The 18,389-nt window shown below is 48.6% G+C and overlaps 1 protein-coding gene across 1 annotated transcript in view; it reads right to left on the bottom strand.

Annotated features, from left to right (window-relative positions):
- The window catches only part of CDCP1 (CUB domain containing protein 1), a 60,014-nt gene that overhangs the window by 24,370 nt on the left and 17,255 nt on the right, over nucleotides 1–18,389 (bottom strand). Inside the window, exons 2-4 of the mRNA XM_034997213.1 lie at nucleotides 6,154–6,363; nucleotides 1,551–1,913; nucleotides 255–623 (exon numbers count right to left, since the gene is read on the bottom strand). Coding sequence (XP_034853104.1) covers nucleotides 255–623; nucleotides 1,551–1,913; nucleotides 6,154–6,363 — 942 coding nt within the window. The remainder of the gene's footprint in view (nucleotides 1–254; nucleotides 624–1,550; nucleotides 1,914–6,153; nucleotides 6,364–18,389) is intronic.

The raw sequence follows: 18,389 nt of genomic DNA, 5'->3' as shown, positions 1-18,389 counted from the left end.
TTGTTAAAAACAACAGCCTGCATGCAAGTTCCCATTTGCTTTTTACTGTGTTGAAATGGAGCGGCATGCCATGCGTTCACCAATGAGCCTGTCTTACTCTCAACGCACTTCCTGAAACTCTTAGAGAGTCCAGAGTCCAAGTGTTCCCGAAGCCACAGATGAGAAATAGGACGGGAACCTCACGCCAAGCCGACTATCCAGGAAGGAAAGAAGGAGCTGGAGGAGGAGGGGAAAGGAAAGTGGGGTTCACTTACTGCTTTCATTTTGTGGATGTTGGACCAAAACTTGAAATTGCAGCCGGAGGATCCCTGGATTTTGGGCATCTTGGTCACAGCCTTGCAGAGAGAGGTTGAAGTTCCCAGCCATGTTCCCGGGCTGCTTGTCCTCCAGCCTGAACACCTCGGGGTTGGTGGTGGAGCCCGGAATGTAGTACTCAACCCGCTCCTCCTTCTTCTCGCAGTTGGACACATTGAAGTGAAGGAAGGAGACGCTTGCCCGCAGGTGCGGGGGGATGACAAACTGCCACGTCATGAGCTCGTCCTCCGGGAAGCCATCTGGGTAATTGGCAGACATTAGAGTTGCCGAACCTTCACCCTCAAACACAGATTCGATGATGCACAGTCCTGTCAGTAGTAGGACCCGAAAGAGAAAGAAGAGGAGGTGATTAGACCCTGCCCCCGCTGTCCATGGCTGAGAGGCAGCAGGCTTAGGGAGGAACCATGAGAGCAATGCTCAGGTCTCGAGCTCTGGGTGTGGTCTTATCCCAGATAAGGATACATCAGTGGTGGGTGACTAAATGTTGAATGACCCACCCAGCGGGGGGGGGAAACAAAGCCCCAATTTGTAGTGTCTGCCCATTTCCTTGCTGTAAATACTCGCACCATGGCTGATTTCAGGCCACCAACATGATATGAATGTGGAGTTTGGAGCAGATGGGCAGTAGCCCCCCGTTGTATGGCATTTCCCACCACAGAGTTACGACCGACATCAATAACCTCAAGAGCACAGATAACAGTAAAACGTAGCGAAATAATTAGGAAGTGATGAGTTTTGAGTGTCTATTACCTTTGTTTCTAAATGAATTTATTTTAACTGTAAGTTTACATCATTTTATTTCTATGAATGCTCAGCGTCAGCCCACAAAATTCCGGAACGTCAACCATCAGCTGTTATGAGCGGGTGTGAACCGGCTTCGGCACGCCAAGGATACAATTACTAGAAATGTGAAAGGGCTAGAAGATGGGACAAAGAAGTCAGCAACGGGGTAATCAAGGGCGGTCTGTAGAGCCAATCCCACTTCGTGTTCTGAAAACAAACCTCACGGGCACAGAGGACCGAGGAAAGAGAGTGGCCACACGGTTTGTTTAATAGAGAAGGGTGGGTTCACACCAGGAGATCCGCACCACCCCCGAAGAGAGGGATCTTCCTTCGAGGTGTTCAGGTCGAGTCACACAAGGGTGCGGACATCTGCCCATTTCTGACCTAGAGCAGGGGGTGGGGTTTGTAGGTTTCAGCCTCGGCCAATGGTGGGGATGGAGGGGCGTGCTCACGTTTTATAGAAGATCGGTTTGCGATGCCGAAGCCGGAGACGTTTCGGTTGTGGAACCAGGGCAAGTGTAATGCCATTTTCACCCCTTCTTGCATTTTGATGCGGGACACAGTGCCGTTGCTGCAGAAGGTCCCGATCTTGACCGCGGTGGCATCAATGCGGCCGCTGATGGAGTGGGTGACTCCGTCCGGACAGCTCTCCCCTGGCCCGATCTGCCTCAGGCGAGGGATGGCGAACTGCAGCTCTAGACCAATGCTCTTGTGAGCTTTGACTTCCCAGATGAAGGTTCTGTTGAGGGTGGGCAGCGCCGATGTGGGGGGCTGAAGCTGGACCTCCCCAAATGGACAGGGGCCTGACATGCAGTCTGAAACACAGTCACAAAAGCAAGCTTGGTCACGGATGCCACCAGGCCACTCAGGCCCTCTCTTGACCCCTGGAGGAGATGCTGCCCCCTCCTCCCAGGCAGAGGCATGATCTCCTGGCAGTATGGGTGTTTGGGGGAGAACTGGGGGGCTAGGGGGAGCCCCCTTGGCCCAGAGAGCCTGCACCTCTTCCCCTCCCAGGGTGGGTAGCAGCCCACAGCCAATCACTGCTCCCCAAGGCAGGGGTGAACAAGCCTGACCTCCTTGTTTCAAGGGACACAACCTGGTGAGGCCGCTCATATGCCCGCACCGGCCAGTGGCTACACTTCAGCTAAAACCACACCTTCGCTTACTTCCTCCCTTGGCTTTGTTTTTTCACGGCTTCCTCGTTCCGAGAGCACCCTCTGGACAAATGACTGAAAAATCCCCATGTCAGGCTCTGCTTCCAGGGAACCAGACACAAGTCACCTCCTAACTACTGTGTTTTCCAGACTGGAGTAAGCCAGATGGAGGCCCTTTGCAATGGAACCCGGGCTGTGGGATACCCCACGTCCCCCCCCACCGGGTCTGAGACAGTCACGGTTTCACAACTGCGAAGCCACGGTGCTCAGCTTCGCCTTTCAAGACTGGTTTTTCCATCAACGTACCCATCAACATACCTAGTACTCTGAACTTACAACCCCCTTCATGGCTGGAACCCGGAGGCACAGTTATCCTTCGGCCTTGGGGCTGTAATGCTACTGTTTTATGACCAGGGCAGTTAAATTTTTTTCCAAAGGCAAACAGCTAATGACATCCTTTGATGTGTTTTGTTTCCTAAGCCTTTTAAAACAAAGCACAAAACGCTGCTCTCAAGGAGGAAATGAGCCCGTGGAAGAAGTGATAGAAGGCAGACAGAACAGGGACACTCTGTTGTATCCGGGCAGGGAATCCGAATGGGCAGTGGCTTCTGGCCACTGGAACAGGAAATCTTCCCACCCCTAGTGCTGCTCCCGTCGGGGGTCTGAAAGGACCACCGACGCAAAGTGGGATCACGGGAGAATTTCAGAGCTGGCTAGGACCTCCGAGGTCCTTCCCACCCGAGCTCTCAATTTTGCAAGGCGGTCCTGGAGTCTGGGTGACAAGTGTGTTTGCGGTGCCTACGATCCCAGGACGAAAGCCCAGGCTGTGTTTGGTCCACCAGAGTTCTTGCCAACACGTCGTGCTGACTGATCCATGAAATGGGGTCAGATGATAAGGTGACGAAGGTGGTTAAAGTTAGATTTTGCGGGTGGGTAAAGATAGGACCTATTTTTAGGAGCTCATGGAAACTTCATTATATCAAGCCACCTCTGGGGCGCCTGGGTGGCTCTGTCGGTTAAGCGTCTGCCTTTGGCTCAGGTCATGATCCCAGGATCCTGGGATGAGTCCCGCATCGGGCTCCCTGCTCGGCAGGGAGTCTGCTTCTCCCTCTCCCAGTGTTCCTCTCCCTGCCCATGCTCTCTCTCTCTCAAATGAATAAAATCTTAAAAAAAAAAAAAAAAAAAAAAGCCACCCCTGCCAGGGCTTTCTAGCCACACCTCCAATGTGCCCAGGGCCATATGGATTAGCTCTTGCTGGGCTCTCGTGGGATCTCTTAACCTCTTTAGACAGTGGGTTTTTTGTGTTTTTTTTTTTTAATGTTCTGACACATTTTGATTTTAGGGTTGTAAGAGCCTTATTATATGAACTATGAAAATCCACCTCCTTCGGTGCTCTAGAACAGGGGTCAGCAAATCACAGCAAATGGGCCCAGTCCAGCCCAATCCCTGCTATCAAGCATAAACATGTGGGACATCACTGCCCAGATGTCTCCCTACTATCCGTGGCTGATTTCATCTTGTAACAGCAGAGCTCAGTGGTTGGGAAAGAGACGATCTGAGATATTTACTACCTTTTACGGAAAAGGTTTCCCAACCCTCCTCTGGAATGGTTTAAATATAAGAACTTATCTTCTCCTTGAAGTTTTATAGGATCCTCTATGAAACCATGTCTAACTAACCCAAACCCTGTTTTCCTCCACCTTGGACATGGTTTCCAATCTCCTCCTTGGTTATTTATTCAGGTCTCCTAACTTTCTAGGAGTCAATCTGGCTCATTACATTTTCCCTGAAAATTATTCCTTTTATTCAGATTTTCACACTTATTATCATAATATTGTACATAGTCTATTTTAGAAATTGCCTCTGTAAGGGGCGCCTGGGTGGCTCAGTCGTTAAGCGTCTGCCTTTGGCTCAGGTCATGATCCTAGGGTCCTGGGATCAAGCCCCGCATCGGGCTCCCTGCTCCACGGGGAGCCTGCTTCTCCCTCTCCCACTCCCCCTGCTTGTGTTCCTGCTCTCGCTGTCTCTCTCTCTGTCAAATAAATCTTTAAAAAAAAAAAATTGCCCCTGTAAATGTCATTCAATCAACATTTATCCTTTCAATGCTGTATATCTGTATGTTCTCTTTCTTTTTTTCCAGGGGGCTAGTCAGAGATTTGTCCATTTAATTAGTCTTTATAGAGAACCATGCCTTAGCTTTAGTTATCAGATGTAGTTTTTTAATTCTTTTTTTTTTTTTTAAAGATTTTATTTAAGAGAGCGAGAGAGAGCACATGAGAGGGGGGAGGGTCAGAGGGAGAAGCAGACTCCCTGCTGAGCAGGGAGCCCGATGCAGGACTCGATCCCAGGACTCCAGGATCATGACCTGAGCTGAAGGCAGTCGCTTAACCAACTGAGCAACCCAGGCGCCCTATCAGATGTAGTTTTAAAGCTGCTGATAAGTACTTTAATTTCTCTCTTTTTTTGAAGATTTTATTTATGTATTTATTTGAGAGACAGTGAGAGCAAAAGACAGAGAGAGAGAGAGAACAAGCAGGGGGAGTGGCAGAGGGAGAGGGAGAAGCAGGCTTCCCGCTGAGCAGGGAGCCCGATGCGGGACTTGATCCCAGGACCCCGGGATCATGACCTGAGCCAAAGGCAGACACTTAACCGACTGAGCCACCCAGGCGCCCTCCTTTTGTTTTTTCTGAATTTCTTCCTAAGGTTCATTTTAGTCCCTTTTCTTGCTTATCTATTGCCCGATTCATTTATTTTCAATGAAAGGCAAAAGAAATTTTCTGGGCACAGCTTTGATTGGATCCCAGATCGTGTTCTCCCTGTTGTTACTACATCCAGGCTACTAGTTGGTATGCCCACCTAAAAGCAATTGGGAGATTCTACATTTAATTCTTTCTGCCTGGTGATTATATCTTATGTCAATCTCCTATCCGAAATTCAAAATTATGAGGAATAACACTAATCCCAAATAACCATAGTTTGTTACCTTGTGTGTCAAACATTTTTAGTCCATTAGTTTATATCACCCTCAAGAGAGCCCTGTTGGTTGGTACAATGACTCTTATTTTACAGAAGAAAAAAACCAAGTCACAAAGCAGTTAAGTGACTCATTTAAAGCCACATGATGAGCTTACACAATCAGGAGCCTGAAGCTGGAAGCCAGACCCAGCTCCCTCAGCCTCAAAGCTGCTGTTTTCCCCACTATGCCTCCTGGACCCACCTCCCTACCATTATGTCGTCAACCATCCAATTTCCTTCCTTCCTTCCTTTTTTCCTCCCTCCCTCCCTGCCTTCCTCCCCTTCCTTCCCTTCCTTCCTTCCTTCCCTCCTTCCAGATTTTTTAAGTAATCTCTATACCCAATGTGAGACTCGACCCTACAACCCCGAGGTCAAGAGTCGCGCACTCCACCGACTGAGCCACCTAGGTGCTCCTCCAATTTCTTTGTCTTCCGACTCCCTTCCTTTTTGCTCCTCGTCAGCAAAATTTTAGCTTAAAATTTAGTTTAAATTTGAATTAAATTAGCTTTAAAGTTTTAATTTAAAAACTTTAAACTTTAGTTTAAAACCTTAGCACATCAGCTGGAGCATCCCAGACCTGAAGGAAGATCTGTAGCTCCATCAAGAAACAGTGTGGCACAGTGGTTGGCAGGCAATGCCTGGAGGCAGAGCACCTGGGTTCTTGTCCTGCTGATGCTTATTAGCTATGCTATCTTAGGCAAGTCACTGTCTTTGCGAGTTTCTCATAGGGCTGTTTTGGAGATTCAACAATGTAACCTGTGTAAAGCGTTGAGAACCACGAACAGCCACATCACAGCTAAACAGAGTGTGGAGTTTCGGCATTGCAGGCTGGTTTAGGACTGGAAAGAGAAGCAGGGAGGCCAAACATTCGTGAGTGTGTACTTACCGATATTCTTCTGGATCTCAACGACAAAGTGATTCTCTGGGTCGTGGCAGCTGAAGGAAAAAACCTCTTTTTCTCCAGGTTTGATGGTCAACGAGGTTTTATGTCTTTTAGAACTGATGATGTAACAGGGCTTCACTGGCAGAGGTGGGGTCCCAGGCTTTATGAAAACCATAATGCTACTTCCGTGTGGCAGGGCAATCTCAGAAGCTTCTGGAGGAAGGAGGAAAAACAGAGGGAGCAGGATGATTTATTTAGGTCTCCAAACTTGCTGCCGTCCCCTCTGCTGGTCTAGGAAGGATGCCCTCTTTGACACCTTTGTTCCCTTCCTCCTGGTCTGGGGGGGGGGAGGTGGTCTGATGTAACATGACAGTGTTGTCCTTACAATGGGAAAGAAGCAGCCTATTGCTGATGGGTGTTGACAAGTGTCTCGTTTGCTTTATTAATTTTTCTACACTTAAAACCACTAGATCACAGCCTAGATGCTTTGAGCAGTATATGTTCATGCCCCACCTGTGCAGCATTAAATAGCAATCAGAGAAACTGCCACACCTTTTCAGTATGACTGTAGACAAAAGTCCACGTACAGAAACTGTCTCTCTCTACAGGGACGTATTTGTTTGCAAAGAGCTGCTGTCTCCTCCCCTGAGCGCTTCACATGCCCAGTATATATATATATATATACACACACACACACACACACACACACTAGTGGAGGCTAGGAAAAAAAAATTTTTTTTAAAGATTTTATTTGAGAGAGAGAGAGAGAGAGTGCATGAGCAGGGGGGAGGGGCAGAGGGAGAGGGAGAAGCAGGCTTCCCGCTGAGCAGGGAGCCCCACGTGGGGTTGGATCCCAGGACCCTGGGATCACGACCTGAGCTGAAGGCAGACGCTTAACTGGCTGGGCCATCCAGGCACCCCTAACAATTTATTTTTTAAAATCAACTTTATGGAGATAATTTACATACATTAAAAAGGGCCCACTCCTTTTAAGATATACACGTGACCACCACAACAGTCAAGATATAAGAAATTTTCATCACCCCTAAATATTCCTTTAATGTCCCTTTACAGTCAACCTCGGCTTCTGGTCCCAGAAAACTATCCGTTGCCTGATCCAGAACTTCACAGAAACAGAATCCTACGGCATATTCTCTTTTGTATCTGGTTTCTTTGCTCAGCATGTTTGTGAGTTTAATCCATGTTCCTGCAGGGATTAGTAGTAATGTGTTTCTTTTTACTGCTAAGTAGTATTCCATTGTCCGTATAAACTCCGGTTTATTTATCCATGCACCTGTTGAGTGACATCTGAGTGCTTTCTAGTTTTTGACCAGCCATGGGCTTTAATTTTATCAAAACTGCTAGCTGGCATGAAAGTTCTGTGCATTCCCCCACCCGCCCCCATGGGAAGGTATGAGCACACCTGCGTTCCCCGGGCCAGCAGCTGTGTGTGATCCTATGTTGGGATTTTTGTCAACTTCTTCTTTTTTTTTTTAAGATTTTATTTATTTATTTGACAGAGAGAGACATAGCGAGAGAGGGAACACAAGGAGGGGAGTGGGAGAGGGAGAAGCAGGCTTCCCGCCGAGCAGGGAGCCCGATGCGGGGCTCGATCCCAGGACCTGGGATCATGACCTGAGCCAAAGGCAGATGCTTAACGACTGAGCCACTCAGGTGCCCCTTGTCAACTTCTTCTTGAACCTCTCTCCCCGCTTGTTCCCTCTGCTCTAGGCTGACCAGCCAGCAGCTCTTTATATAGTAGTGGAAATTGATCCCTCAGTCTGTGATAATGAACTGCAAATATTTTCTCCATTTTATCAGTAAGACCTTTACCCTCTTTGGGCCTCTGTTCCATCGTTTGTAAAATGAGGGGGTTGGGCTAGAAGAATTCTACATTTCCTGCCAGCTCCCAGTGTATGATCAGTACCGGACTGAGGAAGAAGTGACTGTGCCACTCTTAACATTCCCAACTACTGCCCGGCAGCGACCCACCGGGATACCTGCTCACTTGCCCTCCCAATTCGGCTTTCAAGCTGGCTTAAGTTTGCATTTTTGGAGCAAAATGTCCTAATCTCTCCAACTTCGGCTTGTACCCCTCTCTGCTTTGGTCACTGTGCTCAGGCCTCCTTTGCCTTCTTTCTTGAACACACTAACCTCCTTCCCATCCCCAGGGCCTTTGCACATGCTGGTCCTGATTCTAAAAACGCTTTCTCTAGCAAGAGCTGAGCCCTTTTTGTCATTCCAGTCTCAGCTCAAAGGTCATCTCCTCAGAGCGGCCTTCCCTGAGCAGCCCCCTAAAGTGCTCCCTTCACCTCCCACTCCCAATCTTCCTGCTTTGTGTCCCTCCCTGCTTTAGTCCTTGCCTGAGAGCACCGTCTTCCTTGTTCATTTGTTCTTGGTGCCCATGATCAGAATGTGAGCTCCTTCCTACCATAAGGCAGCAGGAATTTGCTTGCCTTTTTCAGGGTTAGCCTCGGGATCTAGACAGTGCCTGGTGCCTGTGTGGAGGCAGAAGTTACAAGCCTCTCAATGGCTCCAGGGAAAACTCTCCTCTCCATATTCTTGCCTCGGCTGCCTTTGGATATATCTCACAGACATACCACCACCCCCGGATTTCAGTTTGGGCTAATCAATCTTGGTGGGAACCAGGGGCTCCGAGCTTCTTAATTAATAGCTTCAGAGAGAGAAAACACTCTCCGAGGCAGAAGCTTATATATTCCAGTGCTTCATCTTCAAGCAGTGTAGCCATTTAAAATCTTGAGAGAGAGAGAGAGAGAGAGAGCGCTGGAGGCCCAGGGGTTCTTGAAGACATCAGATTAAAAAGAATCTAGCTCCATGTTCATAAACCCAGTTGTCAGACTGCTAGCCAAGCAGTGTATGTCAACCTTGTGTTCTTTTTTCTGCAATCGTCAAAATGTCTTAGCATGCTATTTGCAAAAAATTCTTGGAACACCCAGTCTCGGAAAGTGTGGCACGCTCCCTCGTGGCCTCCAACCCTGGGGCTCCAGCGGGGCTAATTCATGGTCAAGGGAAGCTGCGTCCAGTCTCAGGGCTGCAGCCCGGCTAGCTAGATTATCAATTTCTTCCCCCCCCCTTTTTTTTTTAAAGATTTTATTTATTTATTTGAGACCGAGAGAATGAGAGAGAGAGCGCACATGAGAGGGGGGAGGGGCAGAGGGAAAAGCGGACTCCCTGCTCAGCAGGGAGCCCCATGCGGGACTCGATCCAGGGACTCCAGGATCATGACCTGAGCCGAAGGCAGTCGCTCAACCAACTGAGCCACCCAGGTGCCCCTTCTTCCCCATTCTTATTGCTCCTCTGTGTTTACACCCGTTGGCCACAGCATTTTTTCAAAATTCCTGACTCAGGGGGCACCTGGGTGGGCTCAGTCAATTAAGCATCGGACTCTTGATTTCAGCTCGGGTCATGATCTCAGAGTCTTGAGGTCGAGCCTGCATCGGGCTCCTTGTGAGCGGGGATTTTGCTTGGGATTCTCTCTCTCCCTCTCCCTCTGCCCCTTCCCCCCATCCTCCCCTGTGCGCATAAACGTGCTCTCTCTCTCAAAATAAAAAAATAAATTAAAAAATTCCTGACTCTACAGTGATGATTATTGTTATTTTATTTTTTTTTAAGATTTTATTTATTCATAAGAGAGAGAGAGAGAGAGGCAGAGGGAGAAGCAGGCTCCCAAGGAGCAGGGAGCCCGATGTGGGACTCGATCCCAGGACCCTGGGATCAGGACCTGAGCCGAAGGCAGCCGCTTAACCATCTGAGCCACACAGGCGCCCCATTATTGTTATTTTAATTAAGTGTTAGACCCTAAGCAGATCAGTAGTTGCCTGTGGGGGCAGGTGGGGGCAGGGGATGGAGGCAGGGGGCGGGCGGGGGGTGTGGAGGAGCCTTTGTAGGACCAGAGGACCTTCTGTATCTTGACTGTGGAGGTGATTACACATTGTACACAGATGCCCCAATTTATCAAAGTGTACACTTAAAATTGGTGAAGTTGATTATATGTAAGTTATGCCTTAATAAACAAAAAAGAGGGAAGAACTCGTGTTAGGAAGATTGTGTTTCTACACAAAGCAGGCACTTAATAAATGAAACAAGGAGTAGTCACGACCATAGTTAAACTATGGTTTAATAATATTTTGGGGTGGGCCTTGTTTCTCTCCTGGTGTGTGTAATATTTTCAGATATCTTTAAATTAGATTTCGGGAACAAGGCTGATCTCACCACGAAGCCTCTGCTCAGCTTTCCCTCCCGCTTGCAGGCAGGTCGGTAACCCCAACTAATTCTGGGTGTATGACAATCTATTCTATTCTTGATGACAGTCAAAGAAAAAAATGGATGACCTTTTTTAGAATGTTTTTTTTCTTTTGGAATTTTTGAAATCGTGTATTCATTTCATAAACATTGTCAGGGTTCATCATATGTTCTAGGGGACTATACCTGGTGCAAATGATTTAACGACAAAAACCGCTGGAGTCCCAGCCCCCAGGGAGTTAATAGCCCAGAGAGGGGTTTCTTCTTGTTTTTTTGTTTTTTAAAGATTTATTTATTTACTTGAGAGAGAGAGAGAGAGAGAGAGAGCAGGGGGAGGGGCAGAGGGACAGAGAGAGAATCTCAAGCAGATTCTCTGCTGAGCGCGGAGCCCGAATAGGGGCTCGATCCCATGACCCTGAGATCATGACCTGAGCCAAAACCAAGAGTCAGATGTTCAACTGACTGAGCAACCCACGTGCCCCAAGACAAGGGGTTTCTAAATGGGTCTCTGGAGGGCTTCAGGAATGATGAGGTCCCAAGGTCCAGGACGCCCACCGTGAGACATGGGAATCTGTATTGGAAACACTTTGTTTCGTCTGTGGTGGGAAGTAGGGATTCACTTTTACTATTTTCTCCCATATGGAAAGCCAAGTGTCCCAACTCTGGTGATTGAACATACCAATCCTTCCTTCACACATCGCTAATGCTACCTGTTATTTATATTTTTTATTTTGGGTCAAAATAACCCAGATTTTCATTCTAACTCATTTTGCAAACCAAGAAAACGAATGTTTGAAAGGGGGCGATGGCTCACTTCAGGTGAGCATACTTTTATCATCTCACCATGTTCCTTTGTTCTGCTCCCACGTAGCCAACCCAGCATATTCCACTGCCCAGCCATGGTTCACAGCTCTCCTTCGGTACCCCGCACCAGAGAATCCCCACCCGGCTTCCAGACTCATTGTCCAGAGGAGACACATGCGCAGTAAAGCCCAAGCCCACCCACCTTTGCAGCAGAAGGGGATGATTTACATGACGGGCTGTTTCCTGGGGTCATAGCCAAGGACACATCACCCACAGGACTGCCCCTCTCATCCTCAATGATGTATATACTAGCAGAGTGGGCAGATGGGGAGTGAGAGGCTAATGACCCAACCATGGACATGCTTGAATTCTGGACTCCCCTTCCCCACCTCCCCCCAGCTCTACCACTCAGTAGCAGAGAGACCCTCACTGCTTGAGTAAAATAACTTGTAACTCATCGCAGATGTTCCGAGGTTGAGAACGAACATGTTGCTTGCACATCTCCCTCTTGTACACTCACCATCATTAATCACACCTTGAAACTGGAAATCCCAACGCTGGAATAAATCTCAGTTGCCCACCACAGCCACCCACCACCGGGTCAGCGCAGGTGAGTGCTTGACAAATGCACTGTAATTTAAAGAAAGTCGTTGGGTGTTTTCTCCTTTAGCATCTCTTGCTTTTGCCTCCCCAGGAACTTGGTATTTCTCTGGTGTCATATTTTGGAAGATCTATTACCCGGGTTCCCAGAATCTCAGACAAAGCTCCAGATTCTGGCGTGATTTTGAGGTCTTCCAGGTGGAAAGAAATCCAAGCCAAGCCTCGCGGAAGCAGCGTGTGGGCTCCCAGGCTCTGAGCGTTCGGGCAGGCTCCCAGGCACCGAGCTGGTGCTCATGAATCACACCTCTCTTCTTCACTCTCCTGCCTTCCGACCTCTCCTTATTAGGACAGATTTGCTAGTTTCTGCCTCACCAGTGGCTTCTCAGGTGGGAATTTCCAATTGTTTTAATCACCATTCATTATTCACCATTCATTAATCACCATAGCACAGGATATTATACAAATAGCCCTGTTATTTCTTCTCCCTGCCATCCTATTTCTTTGCAAGGGAAGCACATGCAAGGAAAAGAAACTCAAAGAAGGGGATTCCACCAGATACACACTGGGGAAGTTATTTGCTCTCAGATTTGTCAAGTACAGTTTAAAAGACCGACACACATGATTTAAACATTTTTAGATGGGTCAGAACCAGCTGCCTCAATTCTGGGTGTGGTTCCCTGGGGGGCTTGGCTTCCAGGCACTCTCCATCCACCAAAAATGGACTAAACAGTTCCCAGCAGGGCCTGGGCACCCGGAGACACCTATTAAGACGGATGATGCCCTGCAGGAGAGCCCAGGATGTCGAGGGAGACAGAACGCAGAAGCCAAGTGGTATAACCGTGAATCAGCGTGGCTGATCAGTCACTGCCTGCATGGGAGTCAGATTCCAAAGCACATCGTTAAGGGGAAAGAGTCCTTCTGGCCAAAACACCCCCTTCCTCTCTTAGGAAGATGTCTCACTGCACATCAACATCCCTCTCTCAAGTCTACTGGCTATAGCTGTTGTTTGCTCATCCGTGGAGCGGATCTCTGCATCTCGGGTTGAGCACCAGACAAAGCAGTGATTCAATTTTAGGCGCCAGGTTTGCAAAATACATTTTGTTAAATTGGGGGTGATCCCTCAGAGCATGGCACGCTCAGACCATGAGAGCCTGAGGAAGTGACACGAGAAGGGACGGCGCTTCACCTGTCCAAGTCACATCCACCCTGGGGGGACACTCATGCCGCTTCTATGATCTTCCCTGCTTTTAGTCTTTGCAGAAAGCAGTTCCTGAATTCATGTAAGCTCAGTATACATTTGGCTGTCTGCCCCACCAGACCCCACCTGAGAGTCAGCAACTTGAAGGCACCAAGGAGAGTCAAGGTACTCTGAAGACACTGCAGGTCTGCTATTCACTGTCTAGGGGTGGTGGTCAAGGAAGGCTTCGCGTAGGAGGCCTAACTTAAGATGGGTCTCGAAAAATAAATAGGAGTTTGCTAGCCAGGGCTAGTGAGATGGGTTTCAGGAAGGTTAGGTGGAGGGAACAGCAAGTGTAAAGACACAGAGGTATGAAGAACATGGCTCCCTCGGAGCCACTCCATGGAGTTGTTTTGGCTGGAGGGCAAGGAACATGCAGTAGAAGAGGGGGGAGACAGAGGCAGGGGACCGGCTGGGAAGGGGCGTGGTCGCGGCCCTGGAGTTGGCCCCCCTCCCTGGGGAACCAGCATAACTTAGCAGCTTTGCATAATGGTTAAGAGCTTAGATTCTAGAGTCTTGACTGTTTGGGATCAAATTCTGGCTGGACCACTCACCAGCTATGTCTCCTTGGGCAAATTCCTTAGCTTCTCTGTGCCTCACTTTCCTCATCTGCAAACGGGGATAATACTGGCATTGTTGTTGTAAGGACTAAAAGAGTTAACACCTATGAAGTTGCTTAGAACGGTGCCAGGTAGTGATCAAGGTTAGCTGTTATTATTGTTGATCCTGTAAAGCCCAGGGCCGGGCAGGGACGAGGGGGAGGCAGGTAAGGCTCCCCCTGGGGCAAACTTGAAGGAGGCATTTAGTCTCTGGTTGTGCAAGCGTGAAGGCCTCCTTAGCTCTTCCACGGCTTCCCTGCCCTGGCCCGGCCCTATTCACTGTTTATCAAAGCCTTTCTATTTGTATTGACTCATGGGACTCCAGCAACCCTTTGCGGCTCAGAGATGTGACCTCACTTCCCCATGTTTGCTGAGCACAGGAAGCAGAGGGGACATTCTGGTTTGACCCCAGCACCCCTGCGCTGCCCACTCTCCTAAGTCCCACACTGGGCTGCCCTCTAAGAAGCTGCCAAGGTCAAGTGAGCCAGCAGGTGGGGAGGAAGTGCCACTGTTTTTAGGACACTGACACCCGGGCATCACCACCAACACTGTCGTACCACCAAATTCAGAGTCTTACTCATCCCGTGGGCCTGGGGCAGTGAAGCCTGCGGGCAGAGGCGGGACACCTGGTTTAGACACCCTAAGTCCATCTGGCATCAACTTGGCCAGGTCTATTTACATCCTGGTGAACTGAAGGGAAAGTCTTACAATGGCAGGGAGTCGCCCATCTGCCTCCCTGGGAAGAATTAATTGCTCACATTCACACAAAACAGAACAAGACACAAGTTGCTGTTTCAGGAACTAATCCATCTCCCTTGGCTGAGAAGCCTCTGGAGTCTAGGCACCGGGCATGCCTCCATCATAATTAAAATGAATACCCAACGAGTGATCCTCATGTGCAGCCTCCATGCTTGTATTCAGTAAAAGTATTTCTAAATCCCAGCACCACGCCACAGAGTGGGTTCTAATATCAATGCCCATTTTGCAAACGAAGGAGCTGAGGCTGAGAGCTTAAGCCATCTGTCCAGGCGTATTGGTTAGTAAGAGGCGGGGCCAGGTCCTGTGTCCGAGCAGTTGGACAGATGACCACTCCGCAGAGCTGGCCCTGCCCGAGGAGTTCCACACTCAGCCAGGAACTTCGCGATGAGACTGGTTTGTTCTCACCGCTGGTCCGTCAGGACGGAATAAAGCATGTCCCAGATCCCGGCTCTCCAGGGATCTCCGGGATATCAAGAGGCAAAGATGTTTGTTTAAAATGGCTAAATAGGCACCCTGCAGTAACTGAAATCATTTGTCATGTCAAAATAATTGGCAACTGTCGCCTGAATTTAAACTTAAGATTTAAAGTTCCCTGGAACTTGAAATGTTTGGGATGTGGTTCCTTTTTTGTGCATCTTTTTGGACAGGTCCCAGCGCAAGGATGCGAGGAAGGGAAATTGGCATGTTTAGGTGCTAATGGTTCTTCTGCAGCTTTGGGGGAGGGGGGGTCTGCCTGGGGCTTGTGGAATGGGAGGCATGTGGCCAAGCTGGTGGCAAAGGAAAAGCGGCCAGGATTCAGGTAGAGAGCACCGGGAATAAAGGGCTAGTGCCAGGTCTTTAGGGAAAGCATCTGTGGAAGTCCCGACCCGTGGGCTCACTTCCTGAGACCACTGTCAGCGAGACTCAAGAGGCAAAAATCAGACCTCAGTTGAGGAGACGCTCCCAAATCCCCATCTACGGAATTTCCTTCTCGTTTAGTTGGAGTGGATGAATCTCAACCCGGGCCTCCAGTTTGGCGTGGCAGGGAATGAATGCTCCTGGGTAGAAACTCTCGCCCATTCTTCAGTGGTGTGGAAATCAAGCAGGACCTGATAAGGCACACCACCACCGCCCCCCACCACCTCGTCTCCTTTTCCACGCCACCAGCCTCCCCCCGCAGCCTGGCTGGGACAAAGCAGCCTGCTGCAGGACAAAGGGATGTGGAATGATGGCCGCCCACCAGGCAGCCCCACGAAGACGCTGGGGCAAGGGTGGTGGTCGGGGCCGGGCTGGGGGGATGCTTCAGGCTACTGTGGGAAGTCTGGAGGAAGAGGTAGGTAACGGGACAGGTGACCATTCTCCAGCTCCAAATAGCACGGGCACCTCCTAGCTGAGGATGCTGGGCCACGGGTGGCCACAAGAACTCGCCCACCACGCTCCCATTAGAGCTACGGGTTCTCCAAAGGTAAGGGTCACACTTTAACCTCATGCGCTAAACACTGCAGTGATCAGCTAGCCTATTTGGACATTGACTGCAGTTAAAAATAAAAAGGCCTGGGGATGAATACCTGCCACTTCCCACCAGGGAAAGGGTGGAACCGTGACACAGGACCGCACCGGGGAGGTCAGGGCAGGGAAGAAAGTGGATTCCAGCCACAGGACGCAAGGTAATGATGAGCTGCTGTCCAGCAGGTGCCAGCCTACAAAGAAGAACAAGGCTGGGCCCGCCTTCCTGAGTCACATCCGGGGATTTCAGGGTTCCAAGGATGTCACGTTCCCACCCCCTGGGTGAAAGAGACCCATAGTTCTCTTTAAAATAGTTTACCATTTCCATGGCTCTGAGAGCAATCCTAGAGGACATGGTAACCTAAAGTTCAAAGGGCAATGTTAAAAGCAACCCCGTGGGTCTTCCTAGTCAATCCAACTTGCTGGAACGGTTTATCAAAATAGGGGACTGTTAGGTCCACCCATTCACTTCCTACTCTTAATCCCCGAACTCTTTAGGAAAGAAATTGATGCTCACTGATGCAAGTTGTTTATTTTCTAAAGTAACTGAACGATCCTCTGAAGGGGACACTAGCAAGCAACTGTCTGCAGGGCTTGTGTTTTGAATTATTTCTCTAAAGTGGTGATGCATGTGCAAATCCAAACCTTTCTGCTGTATCCTTCCCTTTTATGATCAAAGAAAACACACCCTATGAGAGATGCACTTTAGAGACCCACAACCAGGCTGCCAACTGTCGGGGCCAGAGTCTGGAGCAAATGGATACATTGTTGTATAAAACTTTGGGACTGTGGCCAACCCAAAATGTGGACTTTCACATTTCACTTCAGATTGAATCAAACTGCACCGGATGAAGGAATGATTTCAAAGAGGGCCACAGAGGGACAAAAAGTTGCATCATAACGGACTGAACGTGGGAACTGCAGAATTAAACAACAAACATAACTCAGCTGATGACCGCTGTGAATAATTCATGATATGCTAACATGCTATAAGGCCGGCTTAAATCACATTTACATTTTATGAAATGTTAAAAAGATTCATTTTGTCAGACTCTGAAGTGTGAGTTACCAGCCCGTGAAAGTCACTAAAGATCACAAGGATGGATGGGGGAAGAATCAGAGGAGCAGATCGAAAAACCCATCTGTATGCATGCTCATGTTTAGAAGCTGCTGGATCTCCAATTTCTTCAGTGTTTCAGCCCTAGAGCGCTTTGTCCCAACGGCCTTGCCAGTAGAGATTAGCTGTTCAGGTCCTTTGGATACAAAGTTAGCAGGGAGATGGTTGCACAAGAATCCATACACAAAAGACTACATGTTGTAGGATTCCATTTGTATCAGGTTCCAGAAGACAAAACCAATCTGTGCTTACATGTCAGAACAGTGATAGGGAGACAGGTATTAACTAGGAAGGGGTAAGAGGAACAACTCCGGGGTACTAGAAGGATACACACACATGCACACGTGTATATATATGTACATACATACATATGGAAAATGTATCAAGCTGTATACTTAACATTTATGTATTTTCTTGTATGCCTCAATAAAACAATTTTTAAAACTCAAAAAAAAAGAAGGTTATTTGAAACTTGCCCTGATGAGAGGCTCAACCCCCCTTCTCTGTCCTTCTGGGTATGTACCGAACCCAGCCTGAGTCCCACTCTGTGCCTGCAGAGTGCTAGGCACGGGGTCTCATTCACAAACGATTCAAAAATCTCTGCCCTCCAGGTCCTAGACTCTTGCAGAGCCTCACACTTCTGGCTACAACCAACTGTTGTTTGTCCAGACAAAAGCCTGTTGGCCTCGGATTGAAGCCTGAGGGGTCTGAACCAGGCATGTGGTGAGTTAGGCTTGTGGGACCCCGCCAGAGGGACCCTGTGGGGTGTGGCAAGGCTTCCTCTGAGGATAGGGATAGAAGCAGATCCACTGGTAAGGACATTTACAAAGCAAGCCTCGGGATCGAAAGGTGCTTCACTGATTTTCTTTCTTTCTTTTTTTTTTTAAAGATTTTATTTATTTATTTATTTGACAGAGAGAGAGACAGCCAGAGAGGGAACACAAGCAGGGGGAGTGGGAGAGGGAGAAGCAGACCTCCCGCCGAGCAGGGAGCCGGATGCGGGGCTCGATCCCAGGACCCTGGGATCATGACCTGAGCCGAAGGCAGATGCTTAACAACTGAGCCACCCAGGCACCCCTGATTTTTTTTTTTCTTAATTGTGGTAAAAAAGAAAAAAGAGAAGAGACTACTCATCCTTCCACTACCCACAAATAAACCCCACAAATATTTTTTTCCCATTTTAAAAATTGTGGTAAAGTATACATAACAGAAACTTTACCACAGTAACCATTTTTAAGTGTACAGTTCAGTGACATTAAGTATAATTATGTTATTCTGCGACCACTGCCATCATCCATCTCCAGAACTTTCCCATCTTCCCAAACTCTGTCCCCATTAAACACCAGCTCCCCGTTTCCCTCCCTCAGCCCCTGGT

Source organism: Mirounga leonina, unplaced genomic scaffold, assembly GCF_011800145.1.
Source record: "Mirounga leonina isolate KUSES-001 unplaced genomic scaffold, KU_Mleo_1.0 Mir_94, whole genome shotgun sequence".
NCBI classification, from domain to species: domain Eukaryota; kingdom Metazoa; phylum Chordata; class Mammalia; order Carnivora; family Phocidae; genus Mirounga; species Mirounga leonina.
The sequence above is the reverse complement of the archived record's forward strand: the minus strand, read 5'-3'. Positions and strand labels throughout refer to the sequence as shown.